Source organism: Myotis nattereri, assembly GCF_964212035.1.
Source record: "Myotis nattereri genome assembly, chromosome: 5".
NCBI lineage: Eukaryota > Metazoa > Chordata > Mammalia > Chiroptera > Vespertilionidae > Myotis > Myotis nattereri.
Genome location: NC_138080.1, coordinates 14,621,604 through 14,641,111, shown reverse-complemented (window position 1 = coordinate 14,641,111; position 19,508 = coordinate 14,621,604). Strand labels below are relative to the sequence as shown.

General features: G+C 53.8%; 1 protein-coding gene across 1 annotated transcript in view; it reads left to right on the top strand.

Moving 5' to 3' along the window:
* Positions 1-1,117: 1,117 nt before the first annotated feature.
* Positions 1,118-19,508, top strand: part of SLC25A37 (solute carrier family 25 member 37) — a gene marked incomplete at its 5' end in the record, with an annotated part of 41,189 nt that continues 22,798 nt past the window's right edge. The window contains one exon of the mRNA XM_081091123.1: positions 1,118-1,324. Within this exon, the coding sequence (XP_080947249.1) occupies positions 1,118-1,324 (207 nt within the window). The remainder of the gene's footprint in view (positions 1,325-19,508) is intronic.

The window sequence follows — 19,508 nt, the reverse complement described above, 5'->3', positions numbered from 1 at the left end:
CACATACATTTAGACTTGCAAATGTCATGCTTTCACGGAGACGTCCATAAACAGGTCACTCCTCCACTTTCTGATTCCTTTCCCTTCCCACAGATGGAGCAAGACAGTGCTATTTAGGTTAAAATAAAGAATGAACTTAAGAACTAGGAGACCAGAGTCTTAGAAGACAGGCAGGTAGATGCAAGGCTGCAAGATGTTACTCTCAGACACTTTGCAGCCCTTCCATGGGAGCAAGCCTCTAACCACCTTCTAGGCATGTCAGCTCCAAGGAAAATGGGCTGGAGGTGCCTGCCCAGAAGGGATCCATCTTGGTTACTCCTTATTGTCTTGGTTAGTCCAGGGCAGGGTGGATTTAGCCTCTGTGTGAGAATAAGGGGAGGAATAAACTTAGTTCTATTATGATGTGTTTGCAGTGAGAGAAAACATTTCAAATATATGGGTAATCTCCCCTACCAAGCAGCCTATCACAGGACCTTGAGTTTCAACTCTGTCCCCTTGTGTTGCACAAAAGTAGGTGCATCGCTGCTATGACGCAGCATGTCCTCAATTCTCCAACGCCACTCCCTTCCCCATCCAGCCACCATAATTGCTTCCTTAAGCGACATTTGCAGTCACCTCCAGGCCTGAGGAATGCCAAAGCTTGCTGAACAGTACTGTTTGCAAAACCCTGGGCTCTGGGGGCCATTTCCCCTGAGCCTGTGTTCCTGCTCCCCCTGCAACCCTATGCATAGCGCCTCTGTGGCCAGGCGGACCCTCTCCAGGGACCGCCCCCACTGCCTGCCCCAAGGGAGGCAGCACCAGCCTTGAGGTGGTACAACTTCCCGGGACTCCCCAACGTCTCTTCTCGCCCCCCTCCGGTTGCTTGGAAATTTGCACTGGACAGTGACGTCACACAGGGAGGCGGGTCCTCACTGGCCCGCACACCAATGGCGCGGCCGCCGCGGGCCTCTTCTTTTCCAGTGATTGGTGTCTCGGGCCCCTCCGCTCCACCCCAGCCCGCCATGGCGTCAGGCGCCGTAGCACCCGGGAGGTGGTTCCCACTTTAAGAAGTGAAGTTTTCCCCCCCTCCCCCTCCCTGCCCACCTCCTGCAGCCTCCCGCGGCGGTGGAGCTGGCGGATGGAGCTGCGCTGCGGCGGCATGGGGAGCCAGGCTGTGGGGCGCAGGATGGATGGGGACTGCCGAGATGGCGGCGGCGGCAAGGACGCCGGGTCGGAGGACTATGAGAACCTGCCGACCAGCGCCTCCTTATCCACCCACATGACAGCCGGAGCGATGGCCGGGATCATGGAGCACATGGTCATGTACCCGGTAGACTCAGTGAAGGTGAGGCGCGAGGAGACCTGAGGGACGAGCGAGCAGAGGAGAGCGCGCGCGTGCGTGCGGGGTCCCCGAGGGACGCGATCGGTGCAGCTTTGCACGGTCTCCACGCCTGCCCTGCCCACGCGACCCGAGGGTGTGAGAGTCCTGGCTCCTCGCGGCTCCCGCTGGCGCGCCCGGTGTCCGAGGCGCAGCGAGAGGAGCGCGCCGCCCGCGCGAGGAGCCCGGGGCCGCCCACACGTGCGCCGTTTCCGAGGGAGCTGGCCGCCGGGAGCGCTCACCACGCCCGCGCTGAGAAACGTGTCTCCCGACGGGCCGCGTGCCTTCCCGTCCCGGCGTGTGGACGCCCGCCGGCCCCGGCGTGTGGTTTCTGCTCCCCGGGTGTTTTGGGGGTCTAGGGAGTGGCAGTGGTTCTCTTGGGTCTTGGCGGCTCTCTTGGGGGTGCCGGTTCGGCGGTGCCCTGCTGATCCCCTCCCCTTAGTGGTTCTACTCTTCCCCTGGAGTTGGGGCAGCGGAGCCGCAGGGAGGCAGCGAGACCTGCAGTGACATTTGCCTTCTCTTTCTTGTGTCAGGGAGGCCGGCAGGTGGGGAGAGGGTGTGCTACGCAGCCCTTGGCTGTGGGTTGTGTAATAGGCGCTCAGTTTGCCCGACACTTCGCCAGGTAGTTTTTAACGCGTTCCTGTAAGGAGGCAGCTTTAGCCAGGGAGATACTGTCTGTCTGACAGAGGGCTGCTGTCAGTGTGTTCAGGACACGCCATGCCTCGGGGATAGACTAGTGCAGGGGAGTAATGCTACTACTGACACACTGCATTTGTGCAGGCATAACTCATCTAATTCATACAGCAGCCCTGGCGCTGAGCCGATGGAGAGACCGAGGCACAGAGAGGTGACCTGATTAACTTGCCCACTTTCATCCTCTGATTCCAGCCCCACTGTGCTTTGGGAGATTGGGGGCCTCTCTAGGTGGCAGTTACCTTGAATGGCAGGCCCACAGAGTCCTCCCTCCCCCCCTTCCCGGCTGTATCTTATTGCTGATGCTGGCCCCACGTGAGCCCTGTGAAGGCCAGAACGTCTAACTCAGAGGGTTTCCCTGCCCTGGGCGGCTCTCAGAGCTGGCAGTCCATGGCTGGAGAGGCACAGGTCCAGTGAGAGATGGCATGGGTTTTCATGGTAAGGTGAGAGTCTGTGCCACTGGGCCTGAGCCATCACCCTTTCTGCCCCTTCAGTGTCCCCGCGGGGAGTTAGAGGAATGGTCCTGCCTGCCAGGGTGACGGAGCGGGTGGGGGAGGGCTTGTCTCCTAGGCTTACAGAGCTCCTCCGGCAAACACCCTGGACAGAAACCAGGTGGCATTTGTATAGGGAAGAATCCCTCCCATGTAATAAAATTCCCCATATTTGAAGCTGTTGTCTCAAGTGCCTTGGACAGAGTGTAGGGAAAGTTAGGAGCAGGGAGATGTCATCTGAGCAGGCCCCAAGACCCACTGGGGCGGGGAGATGAATGTTGCCGCAAGGAACCGTACCACTTCGAGGCCTCTGTGCCCCGGGTTTGGTTCAGAGCATCATTTCAGCTTACCTTTAGGATCAGTGGAAAAACAGTCATGCCTTTTGAGCTCCCTTGGACACTGTAAAGAGACATTCGTCTCATGTATTAAAATTGTGTGATCTGTGTTTAGTTTCCTCCCTACCCCTCCTCCTGCCCCTTAGAGGCTGGTATTTTGTGTAACTTTCTGTGGCAGTTTTCACCAGTGGACGGGTTCATATAGTGTGTGAAGAAGGAGCTGGTTTGGCTGTTACCTGATGGGGCTTGACTGTAAAATGAAGGCTTGGGTCAGCTAATGAGTAAGGTCTCCTGAGTTCTGGGATTCTAACTCTGACCCTGAATAAATGACCCATAGGGGTTCTTCTGTTTCTAAGCATGCAGGTTTGGTTTTAAAGCACCTCTCATTTTTTTGCTACATTTTTGGAAGGGGTAGCAAGGCTTAATTCTTCTCTGAGAAGAGGCACAGAGAGAGTTAAGTGTGTGAGCCCCTTGCGGGACCCCAGTGAGGCTGCGCGGAGTGCCAAGGTCTGCCAAGATCAGCATGGTTGTCTGCGCCGACCGTGAGTTATCAGGGCCTCTCCACGCTTCAGTCATGGCAAAGCTTCACTTGAGACCTTGACTGTGTTTTTAAATATTTTGGATAATGGAGACTGTGAGTAATTGAGTCAGGAGCCCGGGGTTGGATTTCAAGCCCTGCCCCTCACTTGCTTCATGCCTTAGGCGCTGTTCTGTCTCTTAGTTTTGTCACTCGTAAATAAAATGGGGGCTGGGGACCAGTTCAGTATTTCTCCCCATTTTTAACCTTACCCCCCCCCCCTTTCTGTAAACACAGAGCACCCATTGTCCTCTTTTATGTTACTTGAAATTTCAGATAACTATGTCGACTGAAGCCACATCAACGTAAATTGCATCTTGGAAGAAAAATTTGTTTTTTTCTAAGGCATTTTCTTTGATTTTTCACGTTGATGTTGTGAAGTTAAATGAGTGGTGGGTGGGCCTGCTTTTTTCAATGTTTCTGTCCCAGATAGTGTGGACTATAGAGCTTAAGCAAACTGCTTGGTTTTATGGTTATAGGTCCGGAAGTCTAGCCTCGCTGATGCTTAAAATTGTAATATTCAATACTATTCCCATCCCACCCCTGTGTTTTTTCAACTTTGGGAGGTGACCCATTAGCAGGATCAACATTTTAAAAATGACAGATGGGTGAGGACAGGGTATAAGCGTGCATGGCATGCAGGAAGTGTTGCTCCATGAAACTCTGGTGTGTGTGTGTGTGTGTGTGTGTGTGTGTGTGTGTTCCTGAGTGGCTGTGTAAAGTGCTCTTTTGGCCGGGGGTTATGGCCAAAACATGAGTGACCCTGAACCCGATGATACTAATCCCTGGGCTCCCGCTGGCATCAGCCTGCGATTACTAAATGGGTGTCGGAAGACCTTCGGCAACTTTCCCGCCCCTTCCGTGTCCTCTCCTCGTTTCACGGTGGTGGGATGTGAGTGTTCACTAATCTGCGAAGGGCCAGGCTCCCGGGACTCTGGGCTGCCTGTTTTCTCCCATCAGCTCTGAGTCCCCACGGTGGTGGCACGAGGGAGAGAGCGCGGCCACTCCACTCCTTAGGGCTTTGGGCTTCTCCAAATGGTTAGCAGCTACTTGCTCCTCCCCACCTGGCGTTTGCAGCAGGGTTTCCATGGCCTTCTTCCTGGTGCTCCGAAGTGGCAAGTGCCAGAGTGCCAAGTAGCGAGGTGGCCTAGCCCAGCACGTGGGGTGGATGTGAGAACCCCTGGTCGGGAGTGCTCATGACTGCGGGGAGAATGCCAGGTGGGTGGAGGAGGAAATTCCAACCAGATTAGGCACACCACTTGTAGACCATGCTGTGTCCTGTGGTGGGGAAAGCAGGGGTGAGAGGAAACAGGAAAGATTTGAAGCGAGGGAACTTCCGCTGACCCTTTCACAGCCCTTCTCTTGCTTTGCTTGTCAGGGAAACTGCTGCCCTGAACTCTGCTAAGAAGAGCCTTCCTTCCCAGCCAGGGCGCGGATGGGTGGTTGACAGTGTTCTTTCCAGGGGCTGTGGGTGCTGAACCATTTGGAAGCCGTGGGTTGGCCTCGGGGGCGGGGGGCGGCGGGGGGGGGGGCAGGGCTGGGGGGAGTGGAGGAGAGGGCTGTAGCCGGCCCTGCTCAGCTCTGAGCCAGGCAGGTGCCAGGATGGCCCAGCATCCCTCAGCTTGTGGTCGGCTGGTAGGAAGGTGCTCAGGATGGTGAAGGCAGCTGCCAGAGTGCCCGCCCACCCATTTCATTGCTTCCCAAACAAAGTACCGTGTGGTGGATGCCCTTGAACTTCAAAAGGGTGTGAGATCCCAAATTGCTGTAGTTCTTGCAGTAAAATTATAGTGATTTTTCTGTCTCTCTTCCCCAGCCTTGTCTTCAGATTCCTCCCCTCCTCTTCTGACCTTTCTAAAAGGTGGATGTGGGAGGGGCAGGGAGTCAGAAAAGGAATGTTCTGGAGCTTTTGTCTTCGTCTTTGTGTCATGAACTCCCAGGCGGCAGGCTGGGACCCAGTGTGGCACCTAAGCCCGAAGGCCTGCTGCTGAGGTCGTGGGGGTGGGGATCTTACCCAGTCCCAGCGTCAGCACTTGGCCCCACGAGCGGCCACTTTCCTGCTTGCTGCTGGCTCCCTCTTCCTGGAAATGGGGGAGGGGGAGGCTGGGCAGAGGGCTTAGAGGGAAGCCCCTAGCATTTCAGTGGGCAGCGAACGTGGTCTCAGGTGACTTCAACTCACCCATAGGGAGAGGCACATGGCTTAATGGGGGGATTTAAGTGACTGCGACCAGGCAGGGGTGTGCACGTGGATGTTGGGGGCTGTCACGTGGGAGGGAGAGTGGTGCTCTGTGTATACTTCCCATCCCTTTCCTGGTTTCCACTTGGGCACATTTTAGCCACCTGTGGCCCTCTCATCCACTCCGTGCTCTTTGGAGCAGTGACCAGTCTCAGGACTTCAGTCCCACTTCCCCTTTCGGACAGGCTGGGGCTCTTGGCCCCCTTCCCACTTTAGGAGGGCTGCCTTTCCTTGACCCACCGGGTGAAGGGCTTGCTTGTGTTGAATGAAGCCTGTGAATGTCTTTTGAACCCTAGAATGTCCCGGGTCTTTTCCTAGTACCCAGCCTTTCCCTCTCAAAGAATTTTCTGTGTGTGTGTTCTGCATCTTCTGCCAGTTGTCTGGTCCCATGGGTGCTGACCACAGACATGTTTGCTGGAGCACTCCAGGCGCCTGGGGAGCCCTGCTTCTCCCACAGCCTGCCTGCCCGCCCCTCCCCACCTCCACCCTGAATGCTCACAGGGGACATTTTTCATAGGAGAGGTGTGTCTAATCACTTTCTCTTTGTTTAACTGTAATCCTTCCCTCTAGCCTTCAGAGCTGAGATTTCTCACCCTCAGAGAACTATCTTGGGGACCTCAGAACCCAGTCTTTGACTTCCTGGTCGGGCAGGACATTTAGCTTTCCTGAGATCGAATTCCCTTACCTGTGAAATGCAGGTACTCATTTTCTTCCTGCTCTCTCTCCCGGGATCCAAGGTTCCCTTCCTTCTTCCTTTGTTTTCCACTGTACCTGTGGGAGTTCTTATAACCAACTCCCTCACCTCTATGCTGAGTGGTCCTTCCGTCTCCCTGTCCTGATAGAAATCCAAGTAAAGGTGGTTCCCATCAGTACAAACCCAGGTACCTCCGGGTCTCAGAGAGGGGTGGGGGTGTCATTTCCTTCTCTCCTATGCACCTCTCCTTCCCCTCTGAGGCTCCTGCCAGCCACTTTCACCAGCATCAGCCACTCTCTGTCTCTTGTCATCTCCTCCCCTGAGACTGCAGCCAGATTTCTCATGCTGAGGGGCAGGATAGTAGAATGATTAGAGCAGGGACCTGAGTCAGACTGCTTGGACCGGGACCCCGTTCCCACTTAGGTTTCTTCACCTCTCTGTGCCCAGTTTTCCCATCTGTGAAAAGGGGAAAAGGTGGTACTGCTGTCCCAGGGTGGCTGTCATCTTCGTCATCTGCATTGTCATCTTCATCATCATCATCAGCGTGCAGTCCCTCTTCCTCATTCTCTGCGCACTGTGGTGTTGGCTCACAGACTGCTTCTCCACAAATCCCGTCCTCGCCCTGAGAACATGTCCTCTTGTTCCCCACCATTCACATCCCTCTGTTCTTGACACCCCTCAGCTCAGGTTGATGGTCTTACCTGCTGGGGCCTGCCCCTAATTCAGAACCTTCCGCCTCTGGAATCCTAAACGGGGACATCTCACAGGCTGGCCATAGCTTCCTCACGGTCATGCTAGGTCTCCCCCTCCCATCCTGTCCGTCTTCCTCATCTCGCCTGACCCTGGCCGTCACTGCTGCCACTGGGCCTTCAGTTTCTTTGTCTCTGGTTCTTCTAACACTGGCCGACCCAGACTGGCCGGTTCTGGACAGACTGTCTGGGTACAGGAGAAAGCCACGGCCACAGTGACTCTCCGTGTGTCCATGCCTCTGGGCCCACAGCCTGTCCTTCCAAGTGTGTGGTCAGGCCACTTCCGTCCTCCCCGGCAGCTGCTGCAGACCAGGCTCTGCTCGGTGAGCGGCCCCCACCCCTCCACTTTTCCAGCCTCTGCATGGCATCTTGCTTCCTCGTTCACAGAGGAGCCGGGGCCGCAATCAAAGTCATCTTCTTGTCACTGCCTTCCAGCTCGCCCTCTGTCCCCTGCCCCTCCTCCGAAAGGTAACGAGGGTCCTTTCTTCCTCTTGGGTGACTCAGAGGGGGCAGGGAAGGGCTGTGTGGGAACCACCCTCACGCTGGAATGGAATCCTGGCTGCACCCCGGGGCGCGCTGCGTGACCTCTCTAGGCGCAGGTTTCTTGTGTGCGGAGCGGGACGTGGACACCGACACCTGCCTTCCAGGGCTGTTGGAAGTTGCGTGCGGCACATGCAGAGCTCTCGCTGCAGTGTCTGGAGCCTGCGTTCTCGGGGAAGGCCCACAGCTGTAGTTATTTTGGTCATCTCTCTCTTGAGTAACCCAGTTCCAGTATCTTTAGCCTCCCCCGCATTGGTTCCTTCTTGAAATCATTTATCCAGGTCCAGGCCTGTCCCATGTAAAATTCACAAACCATAGACATCTTACCTTAAGCCCGTGGGCCCCAAGTGCCACCCTCTTTCTTCCTGGGAGCAGATAAACTCTTGTTGCTCTTTTTTTTATTTATTTTTTTCTCCTTAAAATAATAGATGTTATAAAAGGATCATTGACACTTGGTCTCTACTCCCTTACTTTGTCACCCCCTTCCAGGTCACTGGCTTTGTGGGCCCCCCCCCCCCCCACACACACACACACACTCCACTGAAACCTCAGGAGGCCGCTAGCGATCCCCAGGATTGCTGCCAGCCCCTGCTGCAGCCATCTCTCCGTGAGGGGTGCCTCGTGACCCTGTGACCCTGAGCTCTTGGCATCCCCTTTGGGTCTGGCTATTGCTGGCCCCTGTGCAGCCGCTGGCCTGCTGCAGAATGCTGCCCTCCACTCTCTTTTTCCCCCCAGGACTCGTCTCGGTTTTCGCCTGGGTCCTGATAACTTGCAGATCCGTGTCTGTGGTCCAGTGTCTCCAGGAGCTGGGTATCCAGTTGCCTCGCAGACATGTCCACTTGGCAGCCTCCTGGGCTCCTTGGCCTCGGTGTGTCCAGTGTGGACGCCCTCACCTCCTCTCGGCCCAGGCCCGTCTCAGAAACTTGGTTCCTCTTCATTTTTTCTCTGCCCGGCCCCCTTCCTGCTCCCCACCACATGCTTCCTAGACCTGGCCATTCCTGCATCCTGTAACACCTCTTCAGTTCGTTGTTGTCTCCCTGTCCCCACTGCTATGACCTTGGTTCAGGGGACACTGTGGTCTCCTTTACATTGACAACTTCCCTGACCACCCGAGTCACAGCTGAGTCCACCTGCCCCTCACCCACACTTCCCTAGGGTCTGGCCCTGCTTTTATCTTCTCCACAGCATTTATTACCTTCAAAAATATCGTACCATTTACTTATATTTATTATTTATATTGCTTATGTACTAGTATTTCATTGATATCTATATTATTTACATTATTTACATGTTTTACTTATATCTGTCATATTATTTGTATTGTTTATGGTCTGTCTCCCCTCATTCACATGCAAGCTCTCCGTGGGCAGGAATTCTGTGCTCTCTCGTTCTCATTGCCAGGAACAGGAGCGGGCACATAGTAAGTTGCTCAGTGAAGTGTTTGTGTACTGAGTTACCGCAGATCCTCCGCAGCCAGCCCTGCTCACTCCCACCTCACAGCCCTCCAGCTTCCCGGAGACCTGCAGCTTTCTCTTCTTAAATAGGGTAGAACAGTGATTTTCAATCGGTGCGCCGCAGGAATTTTTAAAACATGCACTACCTGACTATTTAGTCAGGGGCACTGACCTCTTTTCCCTTAGATTGTCAGATAAAAAAAATGACAACAGCCAATACAACAATAGCTGTCTGGTATGAATGAATCAAAATTATACCCATCATTTTGTCAGATTGGCAAAAACTATATTTTTTGATGTGCTGCAGAATTTCAGTAATTAGTTTATATGTGCCAGAGATGAAAAAGGTTAAAAATTTCTGGAGTAGATTAACAATGCCCATCCTGCCCACTTACTGCACCTGGGAAAAATGCAGCCTGGTTTGCAATGAACACACCTTTCTTCTGTTTGAAGAGTATAAAGGACTGGCCCGTGTGGCTCAGTGGTTGAGCTTCGACCTATGAACCGGGAGGTTACAGTTTGATTCCTCATCAGGGCACATGCCCGGGTTGCAGGCTCCATCCCCAGTAGAGGGCATGCAGGAGGTGGCCGATCATTGATTCTTTCTCATCATTGATGTTTCCATCTCTCTCTCCTGCCTTCCTCGCTGAAATCAATAAAAATATATATTAAAAAACAGTATAAGGCTCTGTGTAGGTGCCAGTTCCATTGGTGTTTATTACCAAACTGGGATCCTGCTCAAGGAAAATCCAGGCCCTTCCTCAGGGGGTAGCAGAGCCTCCTGGGACAGGGGGCCAAGGAGCAGCCCCATGTCCGCAGTTCACAGCGGGTGGGGTCCCCCTTAATATTCCCCTACCTGTCCCTGCTGCTTTCATAATAAATCCTGAACTACCTCACGTGGCACTCACAGAGACCCAGACACACCCACACACACATACACAGCGTGTCCACCTGAGTGAGACACAGGTACCTGTGGGTGGTGGGTGAATGAGTGAAGACACTGTTGTTTTCAAGGGATGTGAAGAAGAGAGCTGTTAAAACTGCTATTAAACAAATGCTCCCTTTTATTTTGTGTTGTTTTTGTTGATTTCATGTGTCTTGGCCACAAAGAGACTTTCTCTGCTCTTTCGTTTGTCCCGCAAGTCACAGTTACATCCCAGTGAGACTGTGGGTTCACCTGGCCACCCACTTCACAGTTACATCCCAGTGAGACTGCGGGTTCACCTGGCCACCCACTTCATTCATCCCCATGTGCCGGCCCCTCCCTGCAGGCTCTGTGCTGGACGCCAGGCAACAAAGATAAGCCCCTGTTCCCAGAGCGTGCTCCCTATAATTAGATCCTTTAAAGAGAAGATTGGCCCAACTTGATCTTAACTTTCAAATGGGCACAAGGTCTGGGGTGCCTGGACTCGGGGGTGCTCAGGCTGCCTTCTTGAAGGCCTGGCGCCTGTCAGGAGCATCACTCCGGGCTTCTCTGCCGGCCACTCTTGAGCTGGCTCCTTGCCCTGTAACAAACAGTGGCCCTCAGTTGTACACCCGCCCTCCCCCCACCGTTCCTCACTCCCGAGGTTGTTAGTCATTCTGGAAGCCACAATTGGCTCATAGAAGACAGATTTGAAAACATTTCCTATCCTACCAGGAACCCCAGACAAGTGGGAAGGGCCGTTGTCTGGTTCCTGCAAGGTGTTATGGTCTCACATTCATGCTTTCTCTCCGAAGAGAAAATAGAATATGTTGAAATTTAGCGAAATCCCAGAACATGGTTGCATAATAGGTTTAGGGAAAGTCTGGCCATCGTGGGTCCATTTGGGGCTGCAGCTTCGTGTCACTGAGAGGACTTCCTCTGGGGCCGCCAGCCTCTGGATCCATTGGACACATCCAGTAGGAGACTCAAAAGCTGTGGTGCCCTGTGGTCTGGCTGGCTAAAGCCCCTGATCTGATCTCTCATTGTGGTCACAGCCTTTGTACCCTGGCGTGGCCGCAGGGCTACATTGGAGGTGCTCCTGTGGGCAGGGGCAGGGGCAGGGTGTATGAGTATCGGGCTGGTGCTGGTGTGGAGGCCTGTAGAAAGGGCTCCAAAGTGGGGGCACGGGGGGAAAGCCCATGAATTTAAGTCCAAGTTCCACCATTAACTGGTTTTGAATCCTTGGACGAGTTAGTTCTCTGGGCTGCTGTCTCCTAGAATAACATCATTTGTTTACCTACCTGTTGAGAAACTCAGGTGGGTTTACATACATGGGTGGCTTTTGTAAACCTTAACATGCTCAGCTAAGGACCGATCGAATCGGAGGCATTATGCTTATCCTATATAGTAAAAGCCTAATATGCTAAGTGTCCGGTCAGCCATTCAACCAACCAAAGCATAATATGTCTTAGCTAATGACATGCTAAGACCCCTCAACCGCTCGTTATGATGTGCACTGACCACCAAGGGGCAGACAGTCGACCGGTCAACCAGTTGCTATGACATGCACTGACTACCAGGGGGCAGATGCTCCGACCAGTAGGTTAGCTTGCTGCTGGGGTCTGGCCAATTGGGACTGAACGAGATGGGCCAGACATTCCCTGGAGTCCTCCTGTGGTCCCTCTCTGGTAACATCCCGCGTCCCTCCCTGGCCCCGATTGGGCACTGGTGGGGATCCCTTGGCCTGGCCTGTGCCCTCTCGCAATCTGGGCTGAGAGACCCCCTCCCCCCCTCGTGCATGAATTCATGCTCTGGGCCTCTAGTCTATCTACACTAATAAAAGAGAAACATGTCACTCTGCTACCCTTCCCATTGGCTAATGCCCCTGTCACTCACAGAGTAGGGCCGAGATATGCAAATTAACTGGCAGCCAAGATGGTGGCCGGCAGCCAGGCAGCTGATGCGAACAGGGAGGCTTGCTTGCTTCAGTGACGGAGAACTCCAATGTTCCCTGCCTGACTTGCAGGCCTCTCAGCTGCAACTCTCAGCAACTATGTTGCGAATAAAGAAGCTAAAAAACCCCCAGAAACCTGCTTTACTCAGTGGGAGCTTCAGCCAGCCGGACCGCAACATTGTATCAAATACAGACAGTAAACAAAGGCCAGAAACCTGTTTTCAGCAGCCGAGGCCTCAGAGCTAAAGCTGGCCCAGAATAAAAAAAAAAAAAAAAGAAAAAACGGAGCGGTTGGGAGCTTCAGTCCCAGCCTGAAAACAGCCATCAGCCCCTCAGCCAGACTGGCCAGGCACCCCAGTGGGGACCCCCACCCTGATCCAGGACACCCTTCAGGGCAAACCAGCCGGCCCCACCCATGCACCAGGCCTCTATTCTATATAGTAAAAGGGTAATATGCCTCCCAGCACCAGTATCAGCGGAGCTGCGAGGCCTCCTGGCACCGGGATCAGTGTGACAGGGGGCAGCACCCAAACCCCTTGATCGCCCTGCAGCTCTGTGTGTGACAGGGGGCGGGACCCCCCCCCCCCCCATCCCCTATGGGCCCTGCTCTGTGTGTGATGGGGTAGAGTCATAACCTCCCCATTGGCCCTGCCCAGAGTGTGACAGTGGCGGCGCCCCAACCACCTGATCGGCCCTGCTCTGTGGGTGATACAGGGCGGCGCCCCAATCCCCCCCCCCCCATGGGCACTGATCTGTGTGTGATGGGGTAGAGTCATAACCTCCCCATCTGCCCTGCCCTGAGTGTGACAGTGGCGGCGCCCGAACCCCCTGATCGGCCCTGCTCTGTGGGTGATAGAGGGCGGTGCTCCAACCCCCTGATCCGCCCTGCCCTGAGTGTGACAGGGGGCAGTGCCCCAACTCCCCTATTGGCCCTACTCTGTGAGTGACGGGGGGAGCTCCTCAACCCCCTGATCGGCCCTGCTCTGTGCATGACAGGGGGAGCTCCCCAACCCCCTGATTGACCCTGCTCTGTGCATGACAGGGTATGGAGCCCCAACCCCCCTGATGGACCCTGCTCTGTGCGTGACAGGGGGTGGCGCCGCAACCTCCCCATCGACCCTGCCTTGAGTGTGACGGGGCGGTGCCCCAACCCCCCAATTGGCCCTACCCTGAGCGTGACTGAGGGTGGCATCGCAACCTCCCAATCTGCCCTGCTCTGTGCATGACAGGGGAAGGTGCCCCAACTCCCCAATCAGCCCTGCTCTGAGCCCGACCAGGGGCTGCACCTAGGGATTGGGCCTGCCCTCTGCCACCCGGGAGCAGGCCTAAGCCAGCTGGTCGTTATCTCCCGAGGGGTCCCAGACTGCAAGAGGGCACAGGCCGGTCTGAGGGACCCCCTCCCTTCCCCCAAGTGCACAAATTTTTGTGCACCGGGCCTCTAGTATATATATAAAAGCCTAAGTGACTGTTTGACCAGTAGCTATGATGTGCACTGACCACCAGGAGGCAGATTCTCAGTGCACAGGCATGGAACAGACTGATGAATCTCAGAGGGAAGGGGGGAGTGGGGAGGGTAGGAAGAGATTAACCAAAGATCTTATATGCATACTGGAGGCCTGGTGCACAAATTTGTGCACCAATGGGGTCCCTCAGCCTGGCCTGCGGGGATTGGGCCCAAACCGGCAGTCTGACATTCCCCAAGGGGTCCTGGATTTCGAGAGGGCACAGGCCTGGCAGAGGGACCCCACTGGTGCACAAATCCATGTATCGGGCCTCTAATTAATTAGAAAAAGGACAGTTCAGGTTAGCAGCCTCAGGTGCTGGGGCCAGACTGCCTGGAGTGGCACCGGGTCAAGTTATGAAACCTCTCTGTGCCTTATTTTTCTCATCTGTGAAATGGGGATAATAACACTACCCACCTGTTGCTATGGGAATTATTTATGACACTCCTAGGATGTTAAGAATAGTGCCAGTTACATGGTAAGCACTCAAATAATATTAGCTTGTATCATTTCTAAATGATATTTCTAAAAGTCATATTACTTGAATGCCTGGGTTTGCTTCTATGTTGCTGTTGCAATTGTATATTGCAATATTTTTGTATTGTTTCAACCTATACTGTCATTCGATCCTCTTAGTTCTCCTTTGGAGGTGGGAAAAGGCATGTATTGTCCCTCATTTCATAGGTGAGAAAATTGAGCTTTAGCATAATAACATGTGTTGGAATTCAGGCCTCTTTCTTCTATACCCATGTTGAAGGGGGAGAATCGAGGAAGGGAATTAGGTGAGAGCAAGCGAGTGAGGAGCTGGGGTGCCAAGTTAGATATTAATGACGGCAGAGCCCTTGATCTGCATTCTGAGAGAGAAGATAATGGGGCCCCAGCTGCATTCTTGAGAAGGAGGATTTGGAGTGGAAGGAGTGCCAGCAGGAAATTAGAGTAGGGCATGGAACTTGGGGCTCTCACATATGGGTAGGAGTTTCTTGGTCAAATACTCCACTATTGAGGGCAAAGGGATGGTGACAAACAGTTATTGCCACAGCTGTTTTTGGTCTTGTCTGGCTTCTTTCCTATGGCACCTTCTCAATTTGTCAGGGGTCAAAATTGGACTCGATATAGTGATTTGAGTTTGGACTGGCCTGAGGATTCCTTTCCAGATCACAGCATAAAGATGACCTTTTGGGAAGAGCACTGCTAAATCAAGCTCCTTGGACTGTTAGGGCTGCAATTTTCTCTTCTTAAATAGGGAAGAGTCACAGTGCCTGTCTTGCCACCTCTCAGGTCCACTTACTGAATCCAGGAAGAAATTGCAACCGGGTTTGGGGTGAACACAGTTTAAAAATTATAAAGCTCCCTGTAGGTGCCAGGTCACGGTATTTATTATCAAAGTGGATCCTGTTAAAGGGGTGAGGTTAGCTCGTTGGAAGGGAAAATACAGGCTCCGGCCCCAGGGACTGCGGTAGGATTCACTGCAGCTGCGTGGCCTCGGGCACTTAACCTCTCTCCTTACACAGCGGCTCCCATCTGTTGGTAAAGACCAGGGTGGCCGTCTGCTGCTGCCTCTTTAGCTGGGTAACGAGGTAATTATATGCGGGCGTGCTCAGAAATGCATTTAAAATTGATCATGTTGGCCCGGCGGTGGGGGGAGCTGCATACAGCCACCGTGATGAAGGCCAGTGAGGGACCAGGCTGCCCTCACGGAGGACAGCAGTGTGCCAGGCAGTTAGGGCCCAGTCATCTCTGTAGGGTTATGATCTCAGAGGTGCACTTCTACTTTATAAAGGAGTCTGCCCTTTTGAGTACCAGGCAGGTGAGGCTGGGGACGTTCCCACCACGGTCCCTCCCGTCTCTGTTTTCCTTGTTTGCTCATGATGCTGACACAGTGAAGTAAGAGAGGAAGGAGGAAGGACACAGATGCCTTTGTCTTGGGGTCCCTGGTCCCCTTTCCTTATGCTGCCCACATGGAGGATTTTTTGCTGGCCTCTGGCCTTGGCCCGGGCCTGGCAGCTGGCAAGGAAGGTGCAGGGTGGGTGTGGCAGCCTGCGGGGCCAGCCAGACTCACTGGGGCCGGGCGCACAGTGGCTCTGCCTGTGACTCGCGGTGCTCCCTCCCCTGCAATAGAGGATGTCCCACGGGTGACCCGGGGCTGGCGGGAGCCGGATTAAAGGAGCAATGGCTGTCTGATGATCAGATCTGAGAAGTCAGGCTGGAGAGGAGGGGAAGGTGCCCATGTTTGTGTAAGTGTGTGAGTGGGGAGGTGGGCCCAGGGTGCGTGACTCAAGAACCAAGACGGTCTTTCCTTAGCCACTGTCTCCACGGCTTGTTTGCTAGATCTTGGCTTGTGTTAGCCTGGTTCACAGACATGTCTCTACTGAGGCCGAGAGGAAAGGTATTTGCAAAAATGCAACCTGAGCCCTGGTCTCCATTGAATAACTCAGTTAATCAGGGAGTGGGGTTCAGTGGGGATGTGACCACATGTACTGGGCATGAGGGAGCCAGGAGGTTGACGCCTCTGAGGTCTCGCCTGTCCGCAGGGAACTGAACCTCATAGGAAGGCGTCCAGAAAGGGCCCACCTCCCTGTCCAGACCCAGACTGAAGCAGACGTCGATGTTCATACCCACGGCCTGTCCCCAAGGTGCCTGGCTGTCGTTAGGGTAACTGCACTGCCCCTGACAGTCTGACTTTTGGGGTTCTGCTGTGAGCCTCCTGACCACAGAAACAGCTGAGAAAGATTTTGTGGTTTGGGGTCACCACATAGGGGCCTCCAGGTGGGACCTGCCCTCCTTTTCTGAAATTTCTTCTTCCACCTGTTCTGAAATCTTCATTTCCGGTTTGGCCACCAAAGGACTATCTGGTGGCATCCAGGGAAGCCCGCCCTGCCCTGGGTGGGAACTTTCACTGGCAGCCGAAGGCCAGCGGAGGGTGGGAGGAAAGCTGTGATGTCAGAGGCCTTTCTGCTCATAAATCATTCTTAATTAATGGGTGACATCAGTGGCACATGCCAGCTGGAGCAGCTGCCAGGTAAGTGGCTAAAAAAGTTAAATGCAGCCACGTGATCTGTGGAGGTTTAGGTGTTGCCTACTGACCCCTGCCAGCCCACATCACAGGTTACAGGTTGAGGAGAGAGACTTGATGGGAAGTGTAGGTGACAGAGCTGGCTGTTCTGGACACTCGGGTTTGTGTATCATTCCTTGTCACCTTTTAAAAGAATGTGCAGCGGAGCTGTTTCCCCGCCCTCTCTTTCCTTCCCCCCCCTCCCCCCCTCTGGTGGCACCTCCTATGAGATGCAGAGCTTCGGGTCCCTGGGCTTGTCCATCAGTCTCCACTGATTCTGATAAAGGCCTGAAACTGGGCCCTAAGATTTTTCTCCCGGTGTCTGTATCCGTCCAGGGTTTGGACAGATGCTCCTGGATCTTGCAGCTTCTGGAAGCTGAGTCCTGTTATCTCCAAACAGCCAGTCTGGTGACCTGGGCAAGAGCCGGTGACCCCGAGGCCAGCCCTCGGCTTCTGTGTCGGTGGATTCCCTGGCACAGGCGGTCTCTGTTGCTAAGTCTGTTTGCCAGGAGGACATGTGTGGGCCTTTTTCAGTGTCGTTAGACAATGCTGAGCTGTTACCCAGACAAAACAGAACACAAACAAAGATTTGATCTGGTTGAAGTTCCGCCACAGAAAACGCCCTGCAGGGAGAGGGGCCCAGTGAAAGGGCGAAGAACCTAACCTGTATGTGAGACTAGCAGCTCTCCTGTAGTGTAATTGGGTTTGCATTTTTACCCCCTTGTGTTTTGGCTTCTCAGTCACTGAATTAATGTACATTATTTACTACACAGGCCAGGAAGGGTGACGCATTAAACGAACTCACTTTGAAAATGACTGAAGATTTCTAGTTAGCCATTGGAGCTTCGAGAATATCAGCTTCAGAAATGACTTTTCATTGTAAAAACAATATAATAACAACTGGGAATATATCGACAAGTTGAAATGACGCGTAGCTCCTTCTTTGCTTCCAAAAAAAACAAAAACAAAAACTTTCACGTTTTGAAAGACGGCAGAGAAGCAGCTGAAGCCGCAGTTTGTCGTGATGGGGCACCAGTTGGTTCAGTTTTCGGTGGCCACGGGCCCATCTATCCCGGGAATTAGTGTCCTTCCTGCCGCGGCTTCTGAGAGCGGCTGGCCAGGTGCTTTCCCTGAGCCAGAGACAGAGTTGTTTTAATAAGCTTCCTAGTGTTCCTTCCGAGGGTCTTTTGTATTTCCCGGTCATCCAGTTGTAAGAAGCTTCTGAAATTCTCCTGCAGATCCTAAAACCTCAGAGTTGCCACAGACCTGGGCCCTCATTACCAGAAGCTGCTTGAGACGAAGCAGACCTGTGCTCTCTGAGCAGCCGGAGTTTAGGGACGGGAGAAGCTTTGTCAGCCCAGAAATGGGGGCCCCGGGTGAGGGGAGGGCAGCGAGCGAAACTGGGAGAAGCAAGGCCAACGCAGGTCCCTTCTGTGTGTGCCCACACGTAACATTTATGTTTGCATTTAAGGGCGAATGGTAATTAGGTTAAGGTAACCAGAGGCCTGCCAGCTGAGTGTCCTGGGAGGCACGTCATTCGTCTGAGCCTCAGTTTCTTCATCTGTAGAATGGCAAGAGTGAAGGGTCTCCTCGAAAGTTCCCAGTTCCAAAATTTCCATTCCTTATTGTCCCATGGGGCAGGATGACGTTGATTCAGGAGACATAATGGAGCCCTTCCAGACATAAGTACGATGACTCTGAATGTAGAGTATAGACTTACAAGCACGTGCTTGTTTGTGGGTTTGTTTTTTTTTTTGTTTTGTTTTTTTTTGAGGAGGAAGCTAGGAAGATCCCTAGAATTCTACCCTGGGCGGAGGAGCAGGGAGAGGACCCAGCTGCTGATATACCATTTGGGGACCCTACACCCTAAGAGCCTGACTAGAAGTTACCGTGTGTTTAGTTTTTTGAAACCTCCAACTACAACACTTAAGGACTGCAAACCATTCATTCAGGCAATTCCAGAAATGCTGACGGGCCACAGCCCCACCCTGGAATCGAGGGGAGCCGTGGAGCTGATGCTTCTAGAAGGCCGTTTATAGCTCCCTGACTCCTTCCTGACGGGACCTTTTATAAGTTCACTACCAGGAAGCTGAGTCATCGAGGGGGTTGGCGCATGGCTCAGGCCTCCAGTGTTGCCAGCAGCACAGATGGGGTTAGCCCACAGGCCTGAGTGTTTTGGGGTAGTGGTGGTGGGAGTGGAGGGTGGGGAAGGCTTGCAGCAGCCTCTTCCCCATAGTGACAGGAATGCTACTGCTCCACACAGTTTAGATTTCACAGTGAGAACCCTCCTGTTTCATCCGCCTCATTCCTTCCCCCCTACCTTCTCCTCCATTCGTGAATCCACGGCAGGAGGTCAGGACCAGGCAGATGGCACACAGCTCGAAGGACCAAAATGACCCTCCTGTGCCATGGTGTTCAGTGCTCAGCGTGGGCACTCATCTCCTGGTGCTCAGCAGCCTTCTCGGGGGGCCTCTGTCCCGTCTCACCTGCCACTACCTGTGCCCTAGGCAGCCCTTTTCTCCGTGCTTCACCTGCCTGGCTTCCCCAGCCCGCAGGTCTCCATTCCAGAGTCACCTCCCGGACCCCTCCCCAGATCTAACCGGTCTGGGTCCCCTGCCTTTGCTCCACAGCACCTTCACCTCCCACTTTGCTTCAGGACGCAAGTGTGTATTTATTTGTGTGATTTTTGGCTTATTCTTCCCACCCCCTGGTCTAGACACTCCTTGAAGGCAAGGACCCCATGCCTGTTCTGCTCATCTGACATTTATGGAGCAGGGAGAACGTTCTGGTAGCACGACCCTGTTGTACCAACTTGAGGCTGCTGCAGCCCGGCCACTCACGCTCATCCCCGGCCTTCCTTCTAGAAACCCTTCCTCAGGCGGCTGCGCATTAAATCGTGCATCCGAGCTCTTGTTTCCAGGGCGAGGGTTTGAGTCAGCATGAAGTCTCACCCTGGATTGAGGGTTCCTGCCA